Below are 23,664 nucleotides of genomic sequence, written 5' to 3'. Positions count from 1 at the left end.
TTCTTTACATTTCTGGTTAGACTTTTGAAAGTATTTGTTTTAGTTTATAAGTTATGTGACTTTTTGCCTTGTTAATCTTTACTTTTTTTTGTTTTCCTAAAACAATCAGATTGCCTCAATCTAATTTCCCTTCACTTTTTGTTTGTTTCGCATGAATACACTGGAGTCGAGCAGAGTCTTAATGCAAGACTTGACGCCACTGTTAGACAAAGAACCTGCATCCATATCTTCCTTCGCGTTGTCGCACGTCTCTCGCCCTGTTAAAAGTGCATTCGAACAGAAAATGATGTGGGTGAGGGGATATGGCGAACATTCTTCCATAATATTCCTTTAACCACTTACTTAACATTATATTTTTCTTTAGTTTCATTTCAGTAGCTTATTGTTAATATTTACTTTGGTGACTTGTTTTAAAACATGAAGTATCTTGACTTTAATTGATCCGTGGTTCAAATATTTATCGGTATGGCATTAGTATAATTTTGGCCGCCTAGGACATGTCATTAAGCTAAGAAATCAGTTCTTACTTGAACATTTAATATGCTCGTTTTATTTCACAAGAACATAGCCCGAGTATAAATTGAGTAGTTTGGTCAAAAGCTCTAACAAACTTTAGTTGCATGGACATTTCTAATTGGCTTTAACTCAACTGATCCTTGTCAGATGACCAATCGAGTGTTATAAAATTTGTTTACAAAAAGTGATCTTTCTTAAGAATTGACTCTAGTGTTGTTCTTATTTTCTTAAACTTGTGGAGTTGTTTTTTTTTTATTAAATTCTTTAAATATCACCTCCTGATACCAATTCATTTTCTTTTTTAAACACAAACTTGTTTACTTATAATATTTTAACAATTTTCCTAGATAATTGAGTATTCCCTACATATTAATCCTTTTAATCAGTTGGATTTGAAAGACTATTTGTAATATTTTAACTTTAACGCTTAACACATAGTCTGAATTAATTAATTTAAGCCTGGTCGGTTAACCATTTAATATGGATCTTAAAGGTGCCTTAAAAACCTTTCTTTTAGATTAATTGAACCTTTACCTAGTTAGGTTAAGTAGACTATTAAATACTTTATTAAATTACTTTAACCAATTTAAATGTCATAGTTCACCTTAGAAATAATTAGGTGGCGACTCTATTACTTTAATTAAATACGGATTTGCCTATATATTGTACCTTACTTTAACCAGTTTAAAATAGGGTATAACCATCCTCACACAAGAACATCATAGAATCTTTACATGAGTTTCAAATACTCTAAATGAGCGAGACGTAATTCGACAAATATCAAAAGAGAAATGCCACCATTAAAAAAAGGTGTGAGATTTACCGGGAAAAAAATATATATAACAGATATTAACTCATTTGATGCAAAAGACTAACTTAAGTCACCACATGCTACCCAACAAAGTTAGAAATCGTCCAAAATGATAATAACAATGTCAATGAAATTAGCCCTTTTAAGAATATATGCAAAAAAGGAATTTTGAGGTTTGACGATAGGATGACTTGATGAGGAAGCAAAAAGATTGTAAAAATATCATGTGATTTTTCATGCGGCGCAATAATTATTTTATACTAATTTAGATACCGGACATTGCTATTAGTATAACAATTAGCACACCATAGGTTAGTCTGACCAAATTCTCTCATAATAGAATTGACCGATTAATAAATAAAGAAGAATAATGATTTCTTGTTGGGCCTAAAACTTTCCTTTTTAGGTTAGTTGGATTCTCGTTTTATTTCATTCATTATTTTGTCGCACCAACACATATAAATTTCACACGTTTTAGATTGAATAGTGTATGAGTGAAAACTCCACTTGATGTATTATTTGACCTAGACAACTATAATAAAGCCTATGGCAGTTGTGACAGTGTCGCGATGACTTCAAAAGATCGAGGTCAAGCTTGAAGAACAAAGCGGTGCCGATGTCGAACTGACTTGGCAGATGACCAGGACGAGCTCCAATTCTGGACATGTAGTGGCGACCGATCTTAGAATTTAGATTCCATGGGGAATATTCTACGAATATTCTATTTTGCTGTACTATCTAGAGTTTTGTGGCCCATGTGCCCATATAAATAGGAAAAGATATAGATAAGAAAGGGCATTGGACCTTCTGTCAAAGATTTCACCAATATTTTATGTACAAGATTCTCACTTTATTGAATAGAAACAAAGCTTCACTTTACGCCTCCCTTCATTTATTCCCCTCTCCCGATCCAAGAAGGATTGGAATATACGATTGTTCATCATCATCCATCATTATCAAACAGACATCTGGAGAATTCATCCATGTCGGGTTATCCTTGTCTCTTCTACTGTTTGAAAGTTATTTATTGCTATTCCTTATATTTTCAAGTTACTATTGCTCACTTATTATTCCTATTTGTCTCTTTAACGCTATCCATTAAATAGTCACTACAAGATACCGGATATGTCATTGGACATTAATATTGACTATAATTACCCTACTTATCAACAAATTTAATTGTATAAATCAAAATCTAATTTTTGGGTCATACAAATAGTAACAAAGACTTAAATACACACATTCTAGTCAACATTTATCACGCAAAATGGAGGTGTCAAAATTAAATATTGCATCGAGTTCAAGAGGCTATATGGATGCATTTTTTTTTCCACCGGCTATGGATGTATTTGGTTAGCAGAAAATAGCGCCAACTTGAGAGGGAGTCAGTAGCTGGTATTTCTTTAATATGTTAGAAATTATTATTGGTTAAAACTTAAAAAAATGAGTTTTTGAAGATTGTGTTTGGACATGTACTTTACTTGAAAAAAAATTGAAGTTTCGTGAGTAGAAAACTTGCAAAACTAATCTAAACCAATTTTTAAAACTTGAAAAATTCAACTTTAAAAACTTGCCAAAAACTGATTATTTTTATAGCCAAATAAAATTTTCAATTTTTTTGAAAAAAGTAAAAAAAAAATTATGACCAACGGGAGGAATTCCCCATTTTCCCCTAAATAAAACAACTTACTTGTAGCTATTTAACAAAAAACTATATATTTCTTAATGACATATGAATAACAAAGATTTCATTCCATTGTTAAATTTGTGTTTAATTCATACTTTCATATATCTTACTCTCTCCTTTGCATAAACCGGAAAAACACAGCGGGGGTAAGGAAATTCAAGAAAAACCCCCAAAACCCCAGCAGTCTCTGCTTCCCTTCTCTCACTACAGATGTATTGCCTTCGCACGATTTTATAGCCAAAGAAAATTTGAAAAAAGAAAAAAGAACCATTCAATCCTCAATATGGTAAGCTATGTGGTTTCTCTTTCTTCATTGATATTCTTCACCCATTTTTGCAGTCTTTAAAATGGGGATAAGACATAGGAACTTTCCACACAAACACACAAAAACAGTTATTTATGTATTGAAAATCTATTAACATCTTAAAGTTTTGGTTTGCTATTTTACAGGATTTGTTTAGGCAGGCTATTCTGCGCCCAGGGCCACCTGAAGAGTTTGCACTTCGAACTGTTCAAGAAGCAATAAAACCTCAGGTTTGTTTAGTACGTGTATACCCTAAATTAGTTGTCCTACTTTCTGTTATGCATAGTAATTGTTCCCAAATTGTGTACGTTTTTTTTTTGAAGGGAAAGTGCTCTCTATGCTACTCACTTCTTTTCACTATTGAGTTGTGTAAAAGGTACTTTGGTCCCACTAATACTATAAAAAATTGTTCAAATATGGTGAATGTTAGTAGCTTTATCTCCATCTTTTACTCTCATTCATTTAAAGATTACAGTTTCAATGCTTAGTTAATTCCCCAAGCTAAATAGGATGCTCGGATTGGGATGGAGGGAACATATAAATGTCCATAGATCTGTGTGTTTGTTTGCAGGTATGGGTAGATGCATATGCATCTTGTAGTGTGTTATGGAGGTGTGTCCATGTGTGTTCTATATTTGACTGCTGGGGTACATCAGATGGGAAACAGAAGCAGAGACAATTTAGCATTTAATCTAGGAAAGTAAAACAGAAAAAAGACAGATTAAAGAAATGTACATAGCAACGTGCACATCAAGGAAGATTCATATACTGGATTCCATATAGTAAGTGTATGCATGTCCTTTACATTATTTACGTTTCTGCAGACCTAAAACTTGAATGTTGCCGGTCAACCAGATGTTGATATTGGTTAAAATTCATCTAACCCATTTTTACCTGGCAATAATCTGCTTTTTTCCTGTGATTTGGGGGTGCATTGAGGCCTTGAGGGAATGTTCAAGTTTCAACGTAAGAACTCGCTCCCTGCTTTAAAATGGACCTTTTTCCCGTGTTACAATTAGCAAAGACTTGATAGTGTTTCCCAAATATAGTTTGGCTGTGCCATTTGATTCTGGTGGTGACATGTCTGTAGATTTTGCTCTCTTCTTGGTTTAAGGTGTAGTATTTTTTATAAAGAAGTCCATTTTTGCATAACATAATTGTAGCTTATTTGATAAATTATACATCCAGGTCTTGTTAAATAAGGATGAATGAGATATGCTTACCGATGTGAGCTTTCTGCCATGGAGTTCTTATCCTTCACAGTATTGACTTTTTTCTGGTCATCTGCAGAAGCAAATAAAGCTAGTCCAAGACGAGAATCAGCTGCTGGAGAATATTCTCAGGTCGCTACTTCAAGAACTGGTGGTATGTGTTTTTTTTCTTAGCAGGAATGACATCATCATTTATTACCTGGATTTTTGCGTGTGCTGTAACAATGTTACATTTTGTGGTAGAAAAGGTTGACTGATGAGAATCGGACCTAGTAAATCTAGTAGGAATTGCGTCCCCCCTTTTTTTTTGGATACGCATGAAGAGATTAAGCCCCCCTCCCTCCCCCCTTATCGCTCATGTCTTGCAAGAATTTGTTATCTGGGCTAGATCAAGTTCACTGGCTTCACCTCTAGGACCAGTTGTGACTGATTCGAGTTCCAACTTGAAATGCAGAGAGTACATCATGATTCCAGAATACTTCTTAGCAGTAGCTGACATTCTATAATTGTACCACCTTGCATTACATTAAAGGGTGAAGCTGGTTCTTTCTTGTTCCTGAGCTCTGTATCATTGGAGAATATTATGCTGTACCTTTTCATTAAAACAATAACTTTTTTCTTGTTTTTGTTTGAACTTCACCTTTGGTCATGCTATAGAGTAGTTTCGTGGGTAACATGTCTGTCTTATGAGTAGCGAACAATTGTATCCTGTCACAGGCTGCTGCAGTTCAGGCGGGGCAGAAGATCATGGAGTATGGAATGTCGATTGTTGATGGTGAATCAAGTCAGGGTCAGATTCCCCGCCTTCTTGGTGAGTGTCTGGTAGCATTGGCAATTATACTGCCAAGAAGAATATTTGAAGTATTTCTGTTTAGGGAATTATAAGTTTGCAGTTGTTTAAAGTTCCCGGTGGTTGGAGAGACGTGGAAACTCTTGCTTTTCGAGTGCTAGAAGAGCCCAGATGTAGAAACATACAACATCATTATGCTTATGGTAGTATGATTTTACTGAAAAGCATCATCACTTCTTGCCCTCCATCTCCACAAGTCTTGACCAATGACCAGTGAGTGTGGTATTCTGTTTTTGGAACATCAACGCTTCATTTCCCCGAGTTCGCTCCTAGAAATATAGCCATCACTTGCCCCTCGCGTCTTTGACTCGTTGAAATTCATCTGCCTCCAATCTTGTTAGTTCCTTGTGGAAGACTCATTTTCTTGAGCATATAAACTTGAGATACATTACCATTTCAAAAAGAAATAAACTTGAGAGACATTTGTTTTTCAGTTCTTAAGGTTGTCTATGTTTTTTCCTTTGGGTTATTATCAGGAAATTGTGATCATTGAGATTCTGTGGTTGTAAATAGTACTACTAGTACTAGAAAAAAATAATTCATCTTATTGATGTACATTTATTGTTTAACCCCATAGAAAACTTCAGCTTAGATCACAACTGCTGTAGCAGTAGAGGTAGAGAGATCCTTGAGATATGCGTTAATTGCTAATGAGCGGGTACATAATGGTAGGTGTAATTGGATTCTAGGAAGCCTATGAATGCTCTGGATGATTCTCATAGGAGTTGGTGAGATGCATTTATGTTATCTCAATCTTCTATATGAAGCTATCATGGAAGGTCACTTGTTCTTTCCTAGTAACCTTTCCGTTTGATTTGTTGATAGATATTGTTCTATATCTTTGTGAGAAAGAGCATGTGGAGGGTGGCATGATATTTCAACTTTTAGAAGATTTGACAGAAATGTCAACAATGAGAAACTGTGAGGATATCTTTGGGTACATAGAGAGCAAACAAGACATATTGGGGAAGGTATGCATAATTGTTGCTGGTTTCAGTTCTATGAACATTTACGACTTTATTGATGGTATATGTTTATTTGGTGAGGCAAATTCTTGACATTTACAATGTTTATGTTCATTTTTGTGACATATAGCCAGAACTCTTTGCACGAGGGAAGCTTGTTATGTTAAGGACGTGTAATCAGTTGCTTCGTCGTCTATCAAAGGTACACAGTGCTTTTCCCTTCAGCTTCGTCTTATAATAGATATCAGAAATATCTTTGTCTCTGTTTGCACATTAATTCATCTGGTGTACGTCGAGAAAATGAATCAATTTGCAGCAAATGTAAGTCATTTTTCTGGCAAATATAAGTCATTACTTTATTGTCAATGCCATGTAACAGAAAGGGCCTCTGGTATCCAATAATGGCATTGTCCATTTTCATTTTATCATAGTTTCATTTGTTGTATATTTCGAAATCTTTCCCTTTGTATTAGATCAAGGCACTATCTTGGAAGTACAAGCTCCAATTTTAAATATCTCTTCTTTTTCCATGTACAAGCTCCAATTTCAAATATCCGTTCCTATTTCTTAATGATCAAGAACTTTAGTTCAATTTATTATATGGAGTAATGAAAGAAATATTTGCTATTATTAAAGTTTCTCCTAATTCGAATACTTTGCTTATCCCCCCCAAGAAAGTCCTCTAACTTATAGTTTCTTGGGTTGTTTTGATTACATTTGGGTGACACATTAAATAAAATTCGGGGTTGGGGGTGTGGGGGCAGACCTCCTTCTTTGTTTGTTATGGAATAGAAGAAGAGATATACTGAAGTTTTTTGGGATGAAAACTTATGTTTGTTTTGTATGTTTATTTATTTTGCCCTGTCTTTCAGGGTGATGACATGATAGATGAAGATGTATCATACATATAGAATTAAAATTGGATCTTCTTATTGTACCAGTGCTATTAATATGAATCTAAGTGGTTTTGATCCAAGTCATGAGAATGAATTGAACCCAATCACCCAAACCCCTTGAGTACCGGCAACTTGGAGATCAACTGTGTGGCCATCTCATTGAAAAGCTTAAGCTGTTAGGGGGAGCACATTTTTTGTTAATTATATTATGTCTTAACACAAATTGCTGGCAGAGAGAAAAAAAGGTGATGAAATATTTGGTTGCTGAAACAGAAATGGGTTTTATTAAATGAAGGCTGATTACTGAGACTGTGCTTATTGCAAATGAATGCTTGGATAGTAGGAGACAGGGGGAAGTTGGGGTAATGTGCAAGCTGAACATAGAGAAAGTGTATGATTATGTTAATTGGTCGTACTTGGCTAAATTTGTTGAAAGAAATCAGGTCTGGAAAAAAGTGGATTGGGTGTATGAAATGTTGCATATCTACAGTAAAGTTTTCAGTTATTGTAAATGGGCATCGAAAGATTTTTTCCTACGTGCAGAGGTTTGAGAAGGTGGCTCCATTACCTCCATTTTTATTCATTCTTGATATTTTTTGTGTGTGTGTTTGGGGGGGGGGGGGGGGCAGTGTTGTCAAAAGCGCGCTTAAGCCCTGAAGTGAGGTGCAAAACATGTTGAGCGCTTCGCCTCGCTTAGAGGGCCCTTCAGTGTCATCATCAAGGCTCTAAGACATACTTTTTCTTGCCAATGAGCGTAACCCTGAAGAGGCTACACTAAATAACTGATATTTCACTTATCGTAATTTTTGTTTCAATTTCTTTATCCAAATATTTGTTATTCATGCGTATAATTATTAATCTTGGACTGCACATACATATATGTGTTTCTTTCTCCATTTGTACCTTTCTTCATTATAAAGCCCACGCTTTATTTGCGCTTTGCGCTTAAACCCCAACAGACCTTTGAGTTTTTTTGCGCTTTTCGCATTTGTTTACCAGTCTTGGAAGTCATTGCTTGTATCGTCTTTTCTCTCCTTGATGTTTTAAAATATTTTCTTTAAGCCAATTTACCTATCACGAGTCGGTACTTAAATCTAAATTTCTTTGTATTTCATTCAATTTTTGTATGACTGGTAAAATTTGATTAATGCTTGTTGGCTTTTTTATCTTTTCTCTTCACTCTAAGTAAACAAAATGTTCCAATTGTTTCCTGTCTAAACATCTTGTAATGCAGGCGAATGATGTTGTTTTCTGTGGGCGCATTATCATGTTTCTTGCTCACTTCTTCCCCTTATCCGAGCGTTCAGGTACTTAATTTTCTTTTTCTGTATATACTTAGAAGATCCCCCCCTTTGTATATTGGTGCTAATATGTTTGCTTGAATTCCCACAGCTGTAAATATAAAGGGAGTTTTCAATACATCAAATGAGACAAAATATGAGACACAAGCTCCTGAGGGTAGATATATTTTCCCATCACTTTCTTGCTGATTTGTGTTTGCATTTTATTTAGTGCTTAACAATGCATCAATCACTTTCTTGCTGATTTGTGTTTGCATTTTATTTAGTGCTTAACAGTGCATCAATTTGTTTGGTTTCAGGTATTTCTATAGATTTCAACTTCTATAAGACACTTTGGAATTTACAGGTCGGTATCAGGCTTTTGTACTTTTAAGGGAATGCTTGTGAATAACATAGTCTGTTTGATAAGCATTCTGAAAACCTAGTATTATGGTATTATTTCTGCATTTCCTGTTAACATGGTCAGTTGCTTTCGTGCTTGTTATTCCTGAAGAAGTGTCATTAGTGTTCTTTTACTGGGGGTGAAATCCTACTATTACTTCTTTTTACAATCTAAGTGGGAGCTGGAGATCCTGATACAACTTCTAAAGAATTTACCGCAAAAAACTCTAAATATGAAGCATTTCTTTGAAGCCCTTCCCATCTTGCCATTGATTATGCTACTGAATCATGAGTTTTAACTTCTATCATCAATACAGCAACTTCGTTATTAATGAAGTCATCAGTTATCTTTGTAACATTGAAATCCTAGTTGATGTTGATAGATGAAGGTCAGATGAGACCGTTGGTGAGAAACTGTGGGACAGAGAATTGTAGGCAAACATAGAACACAAGGAAATATTAAGTGAAAAACTTAGTGATGACGAGGATGAGAGGTTGAAGAGAAAATACAAGGAGATTTAATATATATATTTGGAGAGAGAGAGAGACAAGGGGGGGGGGGGTACAAGACGAAACCAATAAACACAGTAAGTATCAGTGTCCATGAGTTTGATTAGTAAGGAGTTAGCTTGTGTTGGCAAAGCATATAGCTACAAAAGCCTTCCTTATGTAGTATTTGCTTATACAGTCTGCTCACATGGGAGATATAAAGGATGCTGATTTGATATGATCACATCTGTACTCTTCGTATTCTGTCACTACGATATACCCTAAACCCCAAAAAACCCCCCAAAAAAAAAAAAAACCCCCAAAAAGGGGGTAGGGGTAGGGAATAAAGAGCTACCTCCAAACTTACTTTTGAAGTTATTTCCTTGTGATCTTCTAAGGTCTTATCTCTTGATGAATTCAGACAACCTTTATTTCTGTATGAATCACTGTGTTTGAAGTATCTCTGACAGGCTCCGTGCATGTGCTTCTCCCACCTTCTATCTTGTTTTGTAATTTTTAGCTTTGCTAACTCAGGAATACTTCTGCAATCCGCCATCCCTGATTAATGCTCCTGGCAAGTGGCATAAATTTACATCCGGTTTGATGGTACACCTCTTTCCCTGTTTTAATTATTTGAGATGTTTCTGTGGCTTCTTTTTCATTAACCATATCTAATGTGTGATTATATGATTTTATGGGCTTGAAGATAGTGCTAAATACTTTTGAGGCTCAGCCTTTAAGCGATGAAGAGGGCAATGCTCATAACCTTGAGGATGACGCTGCAACCTTTAACATAAAATATCTTACAAGCAGTAAACTTATGGGTCTCGAGGTATGGGAGCATTTCTCAATTTAGAAAGCTCTTCTAAAGCAGAATGGAGCAGCAAATTCAATGTCATATTATTTCTGATCATTCTTTTTGTGTCAGCTGAAAGATCCTAGTTTCAGGCGCCACGTTCTGGTTCAAAGTCTCATTCTGTTTGACTATTTGAAGGTAATGATATGCATTTTGTTAGCTCTGAGCTCGATGTGCCGGTGGATTTTAGTAATAATGCAACCTTAAATGGTAATGAATGAACTACAACAAAAGTTGGAAGGTTATTTTGTCTCTCCTTTATGCATGTGGGATAAGCTTTTCTAGTTGAATTCACATATTCAAAACATCAAAATTCAGGATTATCTTTGATTTCAATCATAATGATGATAATCCACATGATTGTTTGTTAATCATTAAGTTGAAGATTCTCTAGTATAAAATGTCAGTATGATACTTAAATGTCTTAGGTGTGGTGTTCATCAGAGAGGAGAGCAAATGAAAACATGCCAAATGTGGTCTGCACTGGAGCTTTGCCGAGGGAAGATGTGAGAGTAAAGTTAGTTGAGGGGGAGAAAGGAGAAGGAAAAACATGGTAGAAAACTGAGAGAAAGAGAGATAGAGAGATAGCAGTGGGTTAGGTGCTCTGTAACTAAACTAGAATGAGTTTGTCCCTGTTTTTTATTTGCTGTTGATCTCGTCTCTTATCATGATGATTTAGGACCCATTTGGCCATGACTTTACTTGCAAATAATGACTATAATGAAGTCATTATTTGCAAGTTGAAGTTTGGCCATCAGTATTTGTGCATTAATTCAACTTCAACTTGAAATAGGGAACTTGAAGTGAAAAGCTTCTTGAGGAATGTCAAATGATGGTTTCACTCACAAAACTTCCAACTTTTTTTCCAATTGAAATATATCCAACCACCACTTCAACTTGCAAATACCTTTTTTTCCAACTATAATTTCAAATGCTCTCTTTTTCAGTTTTAACTAGATAATGTCTAAACTCCTACTTGTTCGTAATCATGCAGGCACCGGGAAAAAGTGAGAAGGAATTGCCCTCTGAAGCAATGGTTGGTCTTGCCTTTGTTTATTTCGTTTCATGCTGTATCAATATAATGTATTAGTGGTCCCTTGATTCCCACCACCTCTTTCTCTATAATGTGTGTGTGTGTGTGTGTATATATATATATGTATGTATTATATGTATATGTAGCACACACACCCTCATGCATATAAAAATTTTCCGCGAGGGTGATCAATTTTTGCTTAGGTGTGAAAGTAAAAATGTTGATTGGGAGGAATACTATTTATATGTTCCTTCCAGAAGAAAACCAGGGAACAAATGAGGCCTCTGCTGTAAATTTATGTTCTGAATAGAAGTTCTCTGAAGGAAATCATTGCAACTGTTAACAGAAGTGATTTTCTTTTACAATCTTTAGACTACTCTTTTCTAGAATGTTGCAACGTAATTTAAGATGTTTTAACCCATGTTCTTAAGATATAATGAAGTGGATAACAAAGAGTATTTTTTACTGTAATTTCTGATGTTGCGGATCTGGACTATATTTCCTTTGATGAATTACTTCATTCTCATTAGCAGGTGTTACTTTTTGCCTGGAGGAAAACGTGCTTCAATTTCTTTTCTTTTTTGTTTCTACCTTTTCTCTAATTACTTTTAAGGGAACAATGAGCAATAGTAAACCCACCATTAGGTGGATTACTATTCTGTGGAACTACTTTCATAAAGGAGGAAGCAAATACGTCCCCCGAGAAGAGCTGACCCACGAACAGCAGCTATCAAAAGGAAAAGGAATAAATGAAGAATCTAATATAAGTAATTTACCTACTATTAAGAGAAGAGGACCTATGAGTCCATGACCTCAATGATTTGACTTTTCCACTTTAGCAAGACCTCTATCAATAACATGTCTCATTGCCTCGGAACAACAAAAAATTGGTAGCATACTAGCATGCACCTTATTTTGATGCTTGTTTTAGGATGAAAATGTGGTCACTTGTTGGGAACTTGTAATCATCTCTCATCATTAATAGATTTTATGGTCAGGAGAAAATGCCAATTTTTAAAATAATTTGAGGACATGAAATATCTAAATAAATTGGTTAAAGGGATATATCACATATTTCTCATTTGTTTCTTTCTACCATTATGAAGTTCTTGCAGATTATGGTGTTTCCTCTGTAGGGTTTGATATTTTGTTAGCGTTTTCTAGTTTGCGAGTCAAGGTGCTCTGCGTTTACATTTGTTCCTTAGACAGAAAATAGTTGATCATTTTTGTGGCACTCAGAGAATTTGTGCTTTACCTGAGCAGCAAGCTAATTTGTTTCCTCAAAATTGTAGGAGGAGGAAATAAAGACTAGTGAAGAGCGGGTAAAGAAGCTTCTTGAAATGACTCCACCCAAAGGAAAAGATTTCCTTTGTAGCATTGAGCACATATTGGAGCGTGAAAGGAATTGGGTGAGCATCAGTTTTCTCTCTCTATTCACTTTTTCATGCAGGAGATCTTTTTATTGGTTGACTTATTATGCTGTACGGATGATGGCTCTTTCCATAGGTTTGGTGGAAACGTGATGGCTGCCCTCCATTTGAGAAGCAACCCATAGAGAAAAAGCCGGTTCAAGGTGGAACCAAAAAACGGTAACTACAAATTGGCATGTGCTGTTGCTTTAATCCTTACAATGTATAATATATTGGTTACCATATCCAGATCATATATTTTTTCTTAGTTTTGCATTTCCCTCGCATTGAAAAAGTTTTGTTAAAAAGAATGAAAATGCATAGGAGGACTAAGTGCCCTCTAGTGACAATATCAGAAAATGATTAGTGAAAAGTTTAAACAAGGAGTATGCCAATCCCTTTGAAGATCCAATAACTCCACTCCAGAATACAATCCTTCTGCGATCACCATAGCAATGCTAAGAAAACTATTCCCTTCCAAACTAAGGCGGGATGAATACTTTTGTCCTGGAATATTTAGCATTATGCTGAAGCCTAATACACCACTCAACAGAGAGCACGAAAGATTTCTTCAAAGCTTTTCATGTTTAGTCTATAGTACATGAATCCTTCATTTGCCTTGATATATATCTCGGGAGGGGTGTGATAGGAGTGTATATTTCATGCAGATTCTTTAAAATATCCTAAATTAAGCAAAAAACTTGACATACCTGTACCAAATACTTCCACACACCATGCTTAGTACGTAACATAAAGAAATCCATGTAACATAGCATTTAGTACAGCCAAAGTTGTGAATTTAACTGGAAAGGATTCAACCAACAAACACATGCTTCATGGTTCTCTTCCTTATGGGTAATGACTTAAAGGTGGCTGAGATCCATTGTTATTCTGGACATATAACATGGATGAATATCCTTAAGTGGCCTGTAGATTTTGTAGTAAATTTTTGTGAACTAAAGGCCACGTGCAAACCATATCACAGCTTTCCGTAATGAAAGCCAGCCAATATAGTTTTGTGCTTCTGAAGTCTTCCCAGATTTCCTCGTGTGATTGGTATAATCGTCAGTTCTTAAATCCACTGCTCAAGGTTAAACTATTTACAGAACAGTTGGTAGATGTTTCAATCTTCTGAAATTAGTTGGTTTGTGATATTTGGTACTTTTGCATTGGGTAACAGAAGAATTTGTCTGAAAATTTCTATCTATGTACATCACACATCTGTAGGAGATGAAGTCATTCAGCAATTTGAATTGTGTTTTCTCAAATCATTTTGAAACAAAACTTATGTTCTGCTAAATGGTGCCCTTATGACCTATTTCATCTTAATCCATTGTGGACCCATCTGCGGTGGATAGTTGCTTATCCCATCCTCAGCAGCCTATGTAACCAATTGACCACAAAAAGTTTTGTATTCTAGCCTTGAAAAGCCAAGAAGCATAAATAATTATGTTTATTCATTATTTCCTTCTAATCCTTTTTACTTAACAGAAAATGTTTTTAGGAATTCAAACTGTTGCTATTGTTTTTGGTTCCCTTTTCCCACAACTTAGGTGATAATTAACCATCTTCTTTTTCCCTTACTCACAGTCGGCCACGATGGAGGCTTGGAAACAAAGAACTCTCTCAATTGTGGAAATGGGCAGATCAGTATCCGGTTTGTTCTCGTCAACTTATTACTTGCATGAGTCCCATGTAGCAAGATATATATCACATTAATTTTCAGTTGCTGTGTATGAGGAACTTGCTGATATTGTCACAATTACACAACAAAATCATTACAACTCTTTTGTTAATGAATTCTCATCATAGATGATTCATTTTGAACCTCTGACAATAGTTGCAGTGAGTAATAATGTTTAATGGGCTTGTTTGTAATGGATGGTCTTCTATGGACTACGCACTTGTGAAAACCAAATATCTTCTCAATCATCATGAACTGTATGAATGATATACACATTGAATACATTTTAAGATACTTGTTAGATATGTTGCGTGTTTCCAGATATGAATGCTTATTTCTGGCTTTTTAAATGTAAAACAACTAAATAAAATGAAAATAATTCCTTCATCTTTTTTTTTTTGATAATTGAAATCATTTCATTGTTCATCACATTGAGACAATGTCAGCAGTACAAAAGGTGTGATATCAAGTGTACAAAATATTAGTCCAACTATCTATAATGGATGGTCTTCTATGGACTACGCACTTGTGAAAACCAAATATCTTCTCAGTCATCATGAACCGTATGAATGATATACACATTGAATACATTTTAAGATACTTGTTAGATATGTTGCGTGTTTCCAGATATGAATGCTTATTTCTGGCTTTTTAAATGTAAAACAACTAAATAAAATGAAAATAATTCCTTCATCTTTTTTTTTTTTGATAATTGAAATCATTTCATTGTTCATCACATTGAGACAATGTCAGCAGTACAAAAGGTGTGATATCAAGTGTACAAAATATTAGTCCAACTATCTATACAAGAAAGAATGTTCTGTTTACCCCAAAATTACAAATGAACAAGATCTCCTTCGACTTTCTATGCTGGTCTCGCTTTTAGAAGTTCTATTTGTTTCCTCTTCAGGTTGTTTGGAATATATAAAGAGGTGGTATCTTACACAGCCTTTATACTAAATAGAATATACTAAGATCAGTTTGCTATGTTGCAAACTGCACTATTAGTAAATGATCCGCATCCTTCCGATGCACTTTGTACAAACAACACTGATTCGTAACATACTTCTCCATTTCATAAGTTGTTAACTTTTAAGATAGCATCCATGTCGCACCACGTTAAGGACCCCTCTTTCCTAGGTGCTTTCGTCTTCCATAGTTCCATATGGACCTTGCATCCCCGCTATTGAGCGATCATCTACAATATGATTTCACCAAGAAATATTTGTCGCGTGCTCCTATTGTAAATTATTTATCCTTGCTCTCGAACTGTGTATGACTGATTTCTTTCTGCAAGAATTCTAATTTCATCTGATTCTCAATCTTGACTTTGAAATTGTATCATCCAAAAAACTAAAACCATGAATATGTAGTTTTTAACATGTCTTATTCAACGTATCTGACTCTGAAGAAGATGGAGCTTATTATTTTGATGTTGAATGGCTAAATGTAATTATCTTCTCTTACTCTTCTTTCTCCAGAATGCTTTAACTGATACTCAACGTGTGTGCACTCCCTCTATCACAGATTACTGGAAACCTCTGGCAGAAGATGTAAGCATCCATTAAGTTTCTTAAGAAAAGCAACTTTTGTAGGAGATGTTCTTCTAATCTTTACTTTGTGTTATTCCTTTAATTGCGATAGGAACAGGTATCTTAGTAGTATTTCCTTGATTTTTGAGTTTCTCAGTTTGATTTCTCTCTCTTCTAGATGGATGAATCTGCTGGAATAGAAGCAGAATACCATCACAAAAATAACCGGGTAAGTGTCTTCATCTTTTCTGCTTGATTTTTTCCTACACGTCTTATTACCACCATGACATTCATTATGTTCTTGGTTACAGCTTAAGTGACCTCCTATTTTTATGTTTTTAACAATGGCATGTTTAAGAAGGCATTATAGCAACATAATGCTAGCTAACTCTGGTTTATTTCATTGAATTATTTGGATTCCTTTCTAACAGTTTGTTATACACCAAAAATCAGTGATATTAGGATTCATTTTTGTATCATAATATATTCTAGTGCAGAACTGATCAACTCATAACTAAGGTTATATACACACAATAAGTAGCTAAAGCTCATTTACGTTAGAATATAATAAAACCGTGTTGTCATAGATGAGTGCATATTTATCTCTACATATACAGAACTTGTACCTAGTAAAAAAAATATACAGGACTTGTGTGAGCCTCAAAGCTGGACTAAGTAAAGATCTTGTACTCGCTCTGTTTCAATTTAGATGACACATTTCGCTTATCAAGATCAATTTGACTACATTTTGAAGCTAAATTAGATTAGTTCAACTCAGCATTTTAAAATTAAAATTTAGATATTTAAAACTATAGAAAAGTACTATAAGTTGCAATTTTTCTCATGTCAATATGATAAAAAAAGATATTTTAAAAAGTTGGTCAAACTTTACATAGTTTGGCTTTCGATAAACGAAATGTGTCATCTAATTTGAAACGGAGGAGTATCAGATAAAAAATTTAAAAGGTACATTTGCTGTTAAAAGAGAGATTAGGAAAAGGTTTATCTTGGTTAGGGTGATCTTTATACTGTTTGAAGCCACTTCTGGTCTGAACATTAACTGGAATAAAAGCGATATCTTTCCGGTCAATGATGTGACAGACATTTATAATCTAGCTAGAACTTTGGGTGGAAGGATAGGAGAGCTACCCACTATATACTTGGGAATGCCACTGGGGCAAAGAGCAAATCAAAAGGGATATGGAATGGAGTTTTAGAGAAATGTGAGAAGAAGTTGACCAATTGGAAGAGTCAATATCTGTCACTTGGGGGGGAGGGGGTTGTAGATTAACTTTGATCAATGGTGTGTTGGATGCCTTACCCACTTACATGATGTCCTTATTTCCAATGCCTGCAAATGTGTTAAAAAGACTTGATGTGCTTAGAAGAAACTTCCTGTGGGAAGGTAATAGTGAAAGAAAGAAGTTTCATTTGGTTAAATGGAAGAGTTAGATAGTTAGCAAAAAGGAAGGGGGTCTGGGAATTAGAAACTTGAAGGTGCAGCATCAAAGCTTGATGATGAAGTGGTTGTGGAGGTTTTCTACAGATGAGAATTCACTATGGAAAGAGACCATCAAATAAAAGTATGGCGTGGGAGGTAATTGGGCATCAAAGCCTGTAAGCACTCCCTATGGGGTCAGTTTGTGTAGATCTATAAGAAATTATTGGCCGGCTTTCAGAAGAAAGTCTAGTTACAAAGCAGGTAATGGTATGAAGTTTTCTTTTTGGGAGGATAACTGGTTAACTCAGGAACCTTTAAAGCAACTACTCCCAGATATATATAACCTATGTCAACAACAAGAGACAACAGTGGCTGGTGTATGGTCAGAACAAGGGTGGAACCTCAGCTTCAGAAGGCTATTAAATAACTGGGAGATGATCAAAATTTCAGAATTCTACAATGTTTTGGCACAATTCAGAGGCATTGTTGCAGCTGAGGACAACATGGTGTTGAAGGGGGATAGTAAAGGTATCTTCTCAGTTAAAGTCAGCTTATAAGGAATACAACCTATCTAACAATCAGGTTGGGTGCTGGCCATGGAAGATGATTTGGAAAGTTAAAATACCCTGTAAGGTGGCAGGCATGTTTCACTTGGCTTTTAGCTAAAGAAGCAGTCTTGACTCATGACAATCTGGTAAAGAGAGGTTATCAACTGTGCTCTAGATGTTGCTTATTTGGAGAAGAGGCAGAGACGATAAACCATCTCTTTTTACACTGCAATTAGACTGACCAGCTTTGGAAAATTTTCATCAACCTGAGGGGAATCAGATGGGTGATTCCTGGAAGAATAGTTGATGTATGAAAAAGTTGGAGCAGGGATGGCAACCTATCCAGTCAGAAGAAGAGATGGAAGATTGTCCCAGCATGCATTTGGTGGGCAGTTTGGCTAGAGGACTTACACAGTTCCATTCAGAAAATGAAGACGAACTGTCCAGTCTTGTTCTATTTTTGGTGTAAAGAAGTAAGCATAGAAGAAGCAGACTCTATTTTTGATGTCCTAGATTTTTTGTAAGATGACAAACATCTTGGATTTTTTTTTACTTGTCTTTGTAAATCTGGAGACTTCACAACTTGTGTAGTTCTCCCTTTATTAAATTGTTACCATTATCAAAAAAGAAGAAAAGGTTTATCCTGGTGTATAGATATAGCTGATAGTTCAGAATCTTCTATTAGAACACAAGTTGTATACTTCTATTTTTAAACAAAACATTTTCTTGAATGTTTTGGCGTAACACCCTTGAATTATTCCAAGTTGTCACTTGGTCCCAACACATGATCAACTCCTTTTCTTCTGTAGTTTCTAATCAGTAATTAAGTGGCACATGGATCTAAACCCATTGCATAGAATGATTTTGGGTCATAATCCGTGTGTGGGTAAAGAAAGTAATTGGAATGCTAAGATTCCTTAAGCTGTTCCACACGAGCTATGTGTTCATCATAAGAGTCCTCCCCTCAGGGATGAAAACCAGTGCCAAAGATCAAATAGATGTTCTATCTGACATATTGTGACCCTGCCTATTATTTCACTCTCTGTTCATTTGTTGGGATAGTGTGGTGGTCAAATGCACTTTCTGGGGCATGTGTATAAGGATTCTTTGTTCTCATGCTATATGGAAGATGTCACATGTAACAATATGTAATAATTCACTCTAAAAGTAAAAATGAGAACTCGCAGAGAAAATTGTTATGTGTTGATATCATCATATATCTTTATGCGCTGCTCACGATGCATATTTCTATGACTTCTCTTTCTTGGAAGCATGATTATAACGATGTATCCTGGGATCTATCCAGGTCTATTGCTGGAAAGGTTTGCGGTTTTCAGCCCGCCAAGACTTGGAGGGATTTTCCAGAGTATGAGCTAACTTATGGGTGTGATTTCCAGTCTTTATCATTAAATGTTAAATTTCTCAATGAAATTTGTTACATGTTTCTTTTTCAGTTTACAGAGCATGGTATTGAGGGGGTTGTGCCTCTGGAACTTTTGCCTGCTGAAGTACGGGCCAGATATCAAGCTAAGCCAAGTGAAAGGACTAAGCGGGCTAAGAAGGAGGAAACAAAAACCTCAGCGCAGCAAGCAGAAGAAAATCAGGTACCTGAAAGCGAACTTAACCTTATGTTCCCCGTTTCTATTTTTTTCCCCATAAGTTAATCCTTCTAGCAGTTCTCTGCTGATTTGAAGATAGCAATTGGCTTTACCATAAAAATCAAGTATTCTTTTGCGTTTTGAAATTACCTCGGTTTTCAGTTTTTACACCCTCTCTACCACATGCTCTGTACAGAGTCTGAACGAGAAAACCCTTCCGTAACATTGGCCGCTCACATTTGTCAAATGCTCACCATTTCTGAGGATATAACTTCAATTATAAAACAATTTATTTTAATCACCTTTTATAGTTCATTATGGCCTGTCTTCATCACGACAGCTTATATCGTTCGTGAAATATCACATCACCGTCTTCTGTTCAGACCTGCCTACTTGTGAAGATATCTTCTGTACCAAGCAACATATATGTCACATCTGGAAATGATCACCTCATGTTATTGGCGCATAATTAAAATATTGATTTCTGCTTGGAGAATGGTTCTAACCAAATAGGTTGTATCATATTGGAGGTATAGATGCTAAAATATATTTGCTTTGGTCTTGATGTACTGTACTAATGGTTATTATCCTTAATTTGCAAAAATCTGATTTTCTTTCTGTCTGATGCTTTAATTCTTCATACTTTGGAGTATTTTCTAGTTCATTTTTTTGAGTATATATATATATTTTCTAGTTCATTAGTCCTCCCATTTTCTGTCCTTAACAATTCTTTTGGTCTAATCCTGTAATGTTATGGCTAGATTGTGACAGCAGCAAGTGAGATGGACAATGAAGGGGAGCGCGCTGATCCTGACGCATCAGTTGCTCCAATTGACGCAGACACGAGAATTGCTACTGTTACCATATCTCAGGAAGAAACTCCAACTCCAGAAGATAACCAGAAGCAAAGCTCTGATACAGATGTTGCTCAAGAAGCAGGGCAGATGGAAGCAGACACAGAAGCAGAGACGGGGATGATTGATGGAGAAACAGATGCGGATGTTGATCTAGATGCTGTAGGCTAATCCAACTTTGTATCGGTCTGTGCAACTTCCCCCCTTTCTTTGGGGACAATTCAACTAAAATTGTTTTTAGGACACACAATAATCTGCAAGTATCGAAATTGTATTTTGATGATATTTCTGAAACAAACACAAAAGAACAGCCTACATGGCAAACTAAAATTTAAATTATGTTCACATAGTCCACAAACGTAGTTTTATCATAAGCAAATGATACTGAAAGTACATCAGTTCGAAGTGAACCAAAAATGATACTGAAAGGTTCATTAACAATGCGGAAACATGCTACTTAGACTTAAAGCTAACGGTCCTCTGAGAATATATATATATATATATAAATCTTTTAGCATTAATAGATCATTTTCAAGGATTTTTAGCCTAGTCAGGTGAAAAATAACGAAAGTTTTTGGTCCGTCTTGTCTTGCCTTGCCCTGTTTGCAATCTTCTCTATTTTTACGAGTCTCAGATAGATTCACCCTACCTCGTTTAAGCTTTTCTATTTATCTTTTCCCTTTTCCAATGTTATTTAGCTACATTTGGCGAGCTTAAAACTATAAAACTTGTTAATTTTCATTTAACCTGCCTCTGCCTCATTCCTGTTTTTGATTTTCAAAAGAAATTGTTTCAACCTGCATGCATGATTATTCTCTTGCCTTACCCTGTTTATGATTTGCCATGCATCGCCTCAGCATCCAATTCTCCCCATTGCTATCTCTTCTTGAATAATTTCTAGCAAGTGTGAGGTAACGAAAATTTTAGTTTTTTTAATAAAGAAACCAAAAATGCAGGCGGGCTTAAGGTAGAGCTGGAGCAGGTTATGCAAGGAAAGAAATGTAACATGCCTAATACCTAAAACTTCAAAATGAGCGATCAACTTAGGTGTTTCAACACTTATTGGAAGTAACAACGTTAACATTCTCAAGCACCACTATCAGCTATTCAGAACCCTCACTATATATCTCTTTTCTAGTTCCCCATGTTTTGTATAACAATTAGCTTAAGAGGGTGTTTGGATGGGCTTAAAAGCACACTTTTTTTATTTTTTGGCAAAAACAAAAAAAAGCTGCTTAAAAAATGCTACAAAGTGCTTAAAAAAAGCCAAAACCAACAAGTTGGCTGACCCCAACTTTTTCGATTTTGGCTTAAAAGCCATTTTAGTTTGACCAATAAAATTACTCTCTTGTCCCTTATAAGTTTTTATAATACCAGAATTACCCTCAGTCAAAGAAACCCTAAAACATTGTAGTCCTCCTATTTCCTTCACTCTGCCGTTCCTCTTCTTTCCTCTTCATCTCTGCTTCATCTTCATTTTTCTGCAGTTTTCTTCAAGTAATTCAGTGGAAATCAACAAAACCATGCCTAGTTCAACACTTTCCATGTATATATCAAGATAATTGCTCCCATCGATTTCTCTGACGATATAGCTCAAAGGCTCATCCCTTTTTTCCTTAACGCCATCAACAAAAATGGGCACATAAACTTGAATGAAAAGAGTAGTGTTTATACATATTTTTGTTCTTTTAAGTTCCTGTTTTTCCTATACAAAATAATTTGGTATTTTAAATAGGTTGAGAATTTTATGGAAGTTTACTTGATTGAAAGTGGTGAAAAATGAGCATTCATGAATTATATTTATAAAAATTATCTATTATAATCAATTAGATTGAAATTAAATTAAAATATAAATTATGTTTATTTGCATTAATTCATAATTAAATATATTGTAGTAATCAGCTCCTTTATAATGTTAATATCTTTAAGGATATTTTTATCTTTTTAATAAGAAAAAGTGCTTACCAGCACTTGTTTGCCAAACACTTCAACAACTTTTTTTAAGCTTCAGCACTTTTATCTAAACATGTAATTGCTTATTTATAAAATAAGCTCCAGCACTTAAAAGCTGCTTTTAAGCACTTGTGCTTAAAAGCCACTTTTTTTAAGCCAATCCAAACGGGCTCTAAAACTACTGGGTTGAGATTGCTAGAGCTAAAGATACAATGACTACTCGGTGAATTGAGCCGTGAAAATTATGTAGAAAGCACAAATTGTTATAAAACAATAAAAGAAGAAGAAGAGTATTGCAAAGAAAAGTAGGGAGAGAGAATTCTTATTGATATTGGATGAATTACAATAGAATAGAACCCTCTATTTATAGGGAGAGGGTGACTTAGCCACCAAGCAATGAACCCTAGAATCTCTCTAAATATAGATATTCACCATTAATACAATTCTATTTATAACACCCCCCCTTGGATGTCTATTCAACAGATAATGTGTCTCGTTAAAACCTTAACTAAAATAAAACTCAGTGGGAAAAAAAATTCTAGAGAAGGAAAAAGAGTACACATGTTTAGAAATACGCCTTTTGGTTGCCTCGTTAAAAATCTTGCAAGGAAAAACCCAGTGGGACAAAACCTTGTAAGGGAAAAAGAGTACAACGCGTATTAACTCCCCCTGATGAGAGCATCAATTCACATCCTTAAGCATCTGCATTCCAATATTGTGCACCATCTTCAAAAGATCTTTGGTAGACAATTTGATAAACAAACCAGCCATATTAACTTCAACGAATTTGTTTCACCTTGAAATCATCATCCCTGATAGATGTATTGTCTTCATATGATCTTGTTGGAATCGTCATTTCAATATCTTCACATAGAGGTGAAAACTCTTGCTATCATATTATCATGCATATAGTTATAGCAAGATACATTTGTACACAAATTGCACTGAGGATGTAGTACTTCATGACCATGAATTCTATATGCTTTAAGCAATTTAAATCCTTCATGGATTGTCATATAAGTTAAGTCATATAATAGACTTTAGATGCATATCAAGTTTTCATGTCATACTAGACATATAAGATATCAAAAACTGATTGCACATATCATTGACTTTATACTTTCAAGTGTTTGAACTACATGTTCAAAACTACATGTCTTTCATATGAAACCAATTCTATTTGAATTGTGTCTCTTCTATTTGGCCAATATTTTTGTGTCTGTATTCGACAGACTCAAAAAATTATCATCTATACTTAGCGCTTTCATAGATGTCGTCGACAAATATTTTATGTCGCTTCCAACCTCCTTATTTTTCATAAAGACATAATATAGAGATCTCTTCA

General features: G+C 35.1%; 1 protein-coding gene across 2 annotated transcripts; it reads left to right on the top strand.

Annotated features, from left to right (window-relative positions):
* LOC109212864 (THO complex subunit 1) lies at positions 3,086 to 20,710 on the top strand. Of its 2 annotated transcripts, none has more exons than XM_019376598.1 (21): positions 3,086 to 3,300; positions 3,465 to 3,548; positions 4,609 to 4,683; positions 5,247 to 5,340; positions 6,205 to 6,350; positions 6,475 to 6,546; positions 8,475 to 8,547; positions 8,633 to 8,698; positions 8,841 to 8,887; positions 9,946 to 10,017; positions 10,118 to 10,243; positions 10,340 to 10,405; positions 11,262 to 11,303; positions 12,593 to 12,709; positions 12,807 to 12,889; positions 14,300 to 14,366; positions 15,875 to 15,946; positions 16,104 to 16,154; positions 19,221 to 19,280; positions 19,369 to 19,518; positions 20,274 to 20,710. In XM_019376598.1, the coding sequence occupies exons 1-21, from the start codon at positions 3,298 to 3,300 to the stop codon at positions 20,535 to 20,537; spliced, it is 1,830 nt and encodes a 609-aa protein (XP_019232143.1). In that variant the 5' UTR covers positions 3,086 to 3,297; the 3' UTR covers positions 20,538 to 20,710. The 2 variants fall into 2 exon arrangements, with proteins under 2 accessions (XP_019232143.1, XP_019232213.1); XM_019376668.1 differs by lacking the exon at positions 3,086 to 3,300 and adding an exon at positions 3,642 to 3,694 and having other exon boundaries at positions 3,464 to 3,548.

The sequence above is a fragment of the Nicotiana attenuata genome, chromosome 1 (assembly GCF_001879085.1).
Source record: "Nicotiana attenuata strain UT chromosome 1, NIATTr2, whole genome shotgun sequence".
Lineage (NCBI taxonomy): Eukaryota > Viridiplantae > Streptophyta > Magnoliopsida > Solanales > Solanaceae > Nicotiana > Nicotiana attenuata.
This window is presented reverse-complemented; position numbering and strand designations above follow the sequence as displayed.

Coding starts and splice junctions, on each gene's coding strand:
- LOC109212864 (XM_019376598.1), top strand. Junction 4,684..5,246: donor CGCTACTTCAAGAACTGGTG/GTATGTGTTTTT, acceptor ATCCTGTCACAG/GCTGCTGCAGTTCAGGCGGG. Junction 12,710..12,806: donor TGGAGCGTGAAAGGAATTGG/GTGAGCATCAGT, acceptor CTCTTTCCATAG/GTTTGGTGGAAACGTGATGG.